This window comes from Carex rostrata, chromosome 19 (genome assembly GCF_964058835.1).
Source record: "Carex rostrata chromosome 19, lpCarRost1.2, whole genome shotgun sequence".
NCBI classification, from domain to species: Eukaryota; Viridiplantae; Streptophyta; class Magnoliopsida; order Poales; family Cyperaceae; genus Carex; species Carex rostrata.
Genome location: NC_135936.1, coordinates 949,194 through 954,290, shown reverse-complemented (window position 1 = coordinate 954,290; position 5,097 = coordinate 949,194). Strand labels below are relative to the sequence as shown.

At 33.9% G+C, this 5,097-nt stretch overlaps 1 protein-coding gene across 2 annotated transcripts; it reads right to left on the bottom strand.

Annotated features, from left to right (window-relative positions):
* Positions 1-2,302: 2,302 nt before the first annotated feature.
* LOC144571694 (uncharacterized) lies at positions 2,303-4,702 on the bottom strand. Of its 2 annotated transcripts, XM_078321056.1 has the most exons (3): positions 4,581-4,702; positions 3,352-3,793; positions 2,303-2,952 (listed from the first exon to the last, which is right to left on the bottom strand). In XM_078321056.1, exons 2-3 carry the CDS (start codon positions 3,784-3,786, stop codon positions 2,518-2,520), a joined length of 870 nt encoding a protein of 289 aa, XP_078177182.1. In that variant the 5' UTR covers positions 3,787-3,793; positions 4,581-4,702; the 3' UTR covers positions 2,303-2,517. The 2 variants fall into 2 exon arrangements, with proteins under 2 accessions (XP_078177182.1, XP_078177183.1); XM_078321057.1 differs by lacking the exon at positions 4,581-4,702 and having other exon boundaries at positions 3,352-4,043.
* Between the last annotated feature and the right edge of the window lie 395 nt (positions 4,703-5,097).

The window sequence follows — 5,097 nt, the reverse complement described above, 5'->3', positions numbered from 1 at the left end:
GTACTATTCTTGCTCCATCCAAACGCATCCAAATTTTAAGTGAATTTCTTTTTTGGTCAATTCAATTGAGACTAAACAGTTATGGGGATATATTCAAAGAATTGACTTTTTTAATGGATAGATATTCAAATTTAAAATTTTGGATTGGAAAAATAAGAAGATGAAGTTTTGATTGATGTATATTAATTGAAGTGAGGCTACGGTACTTTGTAAATGCGGATCAATGTGTGTGATAGATTTCATATTTTAGTTTTTAAAATTTAAAAAGTCAATATATTGTTTAATATTATTTTTTTATGAAAATGTACTTGTTGATCAATTTGTTTTTTTGAGTAAAGTTGGAGGTCAAGTTACTCAACTATTTAATTCAAAAAAAAAAATTATCATCTGAGTTTCGAATCCATGACCTCTCATATAAAAATTATGTGTCTTTGTTACTAGACCAAAAACTAGTTCTTCTTGGTGATCAAATTTTACATTTTTTTATTGTTTTTTAAATAGGTAAAAAATATTAAAAAGTTTCTACAAAATATAAAATTCAGTCTCCATGTACATTTTGTGGAGATTTGAACAGTTCAAATAGTTTGTTTGAAACTTATAAATAGATATATTAATCCATAGCATATATTATTCTGCGCTTTGCAAAGTAACATAGCCTCCCTCTTAGTTTTGTCTATTATTAATATCATGCTAGCAAAATAGCAAATTTACTTCAATTGTTATCCGACATACTTTGCTAATAAAAACTAATTGTCCAATAAATGATGTGGTAAGAGAAGGAAAAACAATTCCTTTTTTATTGTTGACAACATACTTCAGCAAATATAAGATCAAATTTCCAAAAGAAAATATCACCAAGCTTTTACTTATTGATCATTCTCAACGAAATGAAAAAAAAAAATGAACTAACGAGGGAGACATTTTCGGATGCATATCCATATTCTTTATGGACAAAATTAGATATTTCGTTCAAAATCTATTTGCATCATGTTTGATTTATAGAAGGTGAAGAAAAAGGAATGTGAAGAGATGCAATTGGCACTGCGTTCCTGTTTAGTTTCTACCCATTTGTAATTTGCATTTACCAATCAGCTGCGCACTTCATTCGCTGCCTTTCCTTCCATATATAAATCGGCTTCTCCATTTGGACACAGTTTTAACTAGCTTGTTTTGTCCAAATAAAAGAAGAATAAAGAAGCTATTGTGCCTAAAGCATTCCAATTTTACAATACAAGTGTTGCTTCTCAATCTCTTAAAACAAGCATTTGCAACTGCATGCAGTATGCATATTGTCAAACAACTCCTGACGAATTCGTAATGGCTCGCAACTTGAGCCACTCCAAACTAAATAATTGGCTTTTTAATAAACACATTTCATGAGTGTTTTCAGTTATAACAATAATGCCTATTCAAATGACAAGTATATAGTTATTATGAGTCTGTGTCTCCTCTGGTCCCCAAGTCAGGTGGACGGTACTCGAACTGTTATGATTGAGGAACAAGCATTTTTATAGGAGGTCGATCAGCTAATTCAGCTTTGAATTTAAAATGAACAGTCCGAATGTCGTTCACCTGAATCATGTATATGAGGGGATATGAAGTCTAGTTTATTTTTGTATTACCCCTGACCTTCTTACTATTAAAAGGAAAGGTTCTTCAGCCTTATAACTTGCAAGATATCACCTCAAGTAGGAAAAAAGAAATGATTACTTAAGTTAACAGTGGAAGTTATATCATTCTCAAATAATATAGCTTATCTTCCAGTTTTGCTCATTTTGTAAAGTGCCATGCAGAAAAAACAATCTTTTTGTATTGACACCCAAACTCATCAGTAACACTGAGAATCCATAACTATAGGAACTCAAAAGGGTATACCGTCACTCATACTCAACTAAGGTCCAGCTTAAAACACTTTTGGGTGCCTATCCTTAATTTAACCCAATTTTGGAAATTTTAAAATCAACCCAATCTTAACTTAACCCTCACTGTACATTTATATGCAAATATACAAAAGAGAGGAAGAAAAGGGGAAAAAAATGTTGTCCAAAATCATACATCAGCACAACAGTACTCTTTGAGGCTTGAGTAACAGAAGAAGGCACTGATTAGAAATCAAGGCACCAATTCGACACTAATTAAGTCATCGATTCCTCACCACATCTCAGATGTGTCTAAGTTAAAATAGATCCCCAAAGCGTAGAGAGCCTTTCATAAGCCCTCTTAACTTGGTCCTGGAACCTTGATAGCCACTATCAAGCATTTTAAAAAAAAAAAAAATAGTTGCCCGAAGCATCAGAAATGCTCAGTTTAATAAGGTGAACAAAAAGACTAAACAACATAACCTGCGTTTCAGCAAGACATTATATTGTAAGAAGAAATGATACAATCATTGGATATGCTTTTGCACTCCGTTCCTCTTCTTTAAACAAAATTAAACATTTTAGTGAACTAGTCCTTAAAAAGAGTACAAATTGATCTTTGTTCTTTTTAAATTTCATGATTCCTTTTCTTTATAACCTATCTAGAAGGTGCTAGACCCTTAAGCACCAACTGGTGCTCATCCAATGAGATATTTAGTAAAAGACGAAGGTTAGACAGCATAGCCTCCTGTTCCCAACTAATAGAACCATTTGCATATAATGCAACCATTGTTGATTGGTATGCATCCAACTCAAGCTTATGTGCTTCTGTCTCCACAGACTTGATACTGGTACAGCCAACCATTTGTTTCGGTACAAATGAGCTCAACGAATCATCTTCACAATACTCGATGACTGGATATCGGTTTGACCTGCCACTTGTCCTGCAACTTCCAGTAGATGACACTGTACTCTCATTTTCACATGAATTATTTGCATATACTTTTCCAGAAACTCGGGGTTTTTTGCTGATATTATCAGTTGCCCCCTCTAACAACTTCCTTTTCTTCATCCCCATTTCCAATCCATATTCCTATTAATAAATGAAAAATAGATGCATCAAGAACAAAATTATGGAAAAATTGGACTCTGGATGGTACAATAAATTTTTTGGCAGATATGGAGGAGTAAGCTGTGACTAAATTGCCCATCAGCTTGCAATTATGAAACAACAAACAGAAAATTCAAACTCCCTAATTAAAATTTAGCAATAAAAAAGTGAAGAAAAAGAAAAAGAAATTGAAAAATCGAAATAAAAAAAAAACAGTATTCAACCATTAACCATAATATATTGGGTATGGTGCCAGCACATACGATACCAGACCATAACATTTGACACTAATACCAGACCTAAGCAGTAATATTGGATCAGACACCCTAATCTCAATAGATGTTTTATATCCGATGAGATTGAAAACATAATTATGTATACCTTTTTAATTGTAACCCATTTGCCATTTTCCCATGCACAGCGCTTCCTCAGGCTTGACTTTGTGACAGCCACCTCTCTACATTGACCGAACAGTGAGACAAAGTAATACTCATTCCCAAAAGCAACACCTGCCACCTTGGCTGGCTTCCAGGAACCATGCACAAGCACCTCAACCAGGTCATCTGGGGCCCATTTTCCAGCCTTCTCCTTAACAGGTGGCGGTGGTCTAAGTGCTTTCCTTGGCACTCTCTCCTCAACTGTGTTGTTGTTTGAAGAAGAAGGGCAGCAGTGCTGATTGTACTGCACAGAGTATGTACGGCCATTGCCACGAACAATCACAGCTGGCCGCCAGCAAACAGCTGGGAGCTCTTTGGAGCTGTGAAACACCTCAACTTCACTTCCCTTTTTAAATCTCATGTTTGCTAACTGTTTCATCAATTGCCTGAAAGAAGTAGGTAGGTTTTCCACAATAAGAATTCTGTAAGCTTAATCAATCATTGAATAGAGCACTATAAGCTTATAAAAGTTAAATTTAAAAAATAAGGCAGGTAATAAGGAATGATCTTTAAATAGATGGAACTAATGTATCCCAACTGGTAATGAAACAAGTACAACAATAAACACTGGGTTTGCTGCTTATTGCTAAATAATTTTTACTTGGGATTTCATTTCGTAACTTGATGAAAGATTGAAGAATTTTAATTATACTATTATATATTATTTTTTCCAAAGATTTTCTATATATATATTTTCCTCTAATTACCAAAATTACCCTTGCTATAGCAGAAGTTTTGATTTAGATATTCTCTTGACGCTTGAAAATCAAAGAACACCCAACACAGATTTTAAAAGTAAACTCAGATACGTAAATATTTCAAAATTAAACAGAAAGGCTAAAAGCCGATCATGCTTCTTTCCAAATTGAAAAGTAGATCACCATTTAAAAAAAATGTATGATCTTCTCTATTAAGAAAGATTTACTGAAACCACATTCTTTTTAGCTGAGATTGAAAAAAAGCTGTTCTTTATCTCGTGGTTTTTCCTACTGAACTAATTAAAAGGATAAATGATAGCTTTAAAACGAATGCAGAATGCTTTAGTCATCTTCAAATTACTCCAGAAAATAGTAAACAAATTCAAAAATCGCTAAACGAAAACCGATTGAACAAACTTGTAACATCAGAAAAGAGAAAAAGTACAATGCACAAAATAGAGAATCAAGAACTTACTGTGACGAATTGACCAATTGGGAACGGGAACAGGTCGAAACTAAAAAAATTAATTTTGGGATGAAATAATTGCGAAATTGGGGAAATTCTCTGTTTTGTTATAATCAATAACAAAGTGTAGATGTATCCCAATTAACAGCAAAAATAGGATTACAATTTATGTGTTTCCAAGTATTCAATGTTTCTCCCCAGTAAATAATGGCGCCGCATCTGAACCCTCGGATCAAAATCAACCGGACTAAGGGGAAACAAGACAAAATCTCTGCCGTGTATTTTCACTCGATCTTAAGTCGCAGGATTGGAAACGAACGGTTAATGATTAGATGCTGGTTTTGTAGCTACATTCGGCCTTGCTCTGGGTCCGGTACTACGGTAACTCAAAATTTGAATGAGCGTCAGTTCTTCTTTAATATTCGTGTAGATTCTGATCGAACGGTACAGATCCAAAATCAAATTTTGAGTTACTTTAGGGATTTCAATTCTTTTGCGCCTTGCGGCCACGTTTGGTTTTCATATT

Coding starts and splice junctions, on each gene's coding strand:
- LOC144571694 (XM_078321056.1), bottom strand. CDS start 3,786: ATGAAACAGTTAGCAAACATGAGATTTAAAAAGGGAAGTGAAGTTGAG. Junction 2,953..3,351: donor AATGGGTTACAATTAAAAAG/GTATACATAATT, acceptor ATTTATTAATAG/GAATATGGATTGGAAATGGG.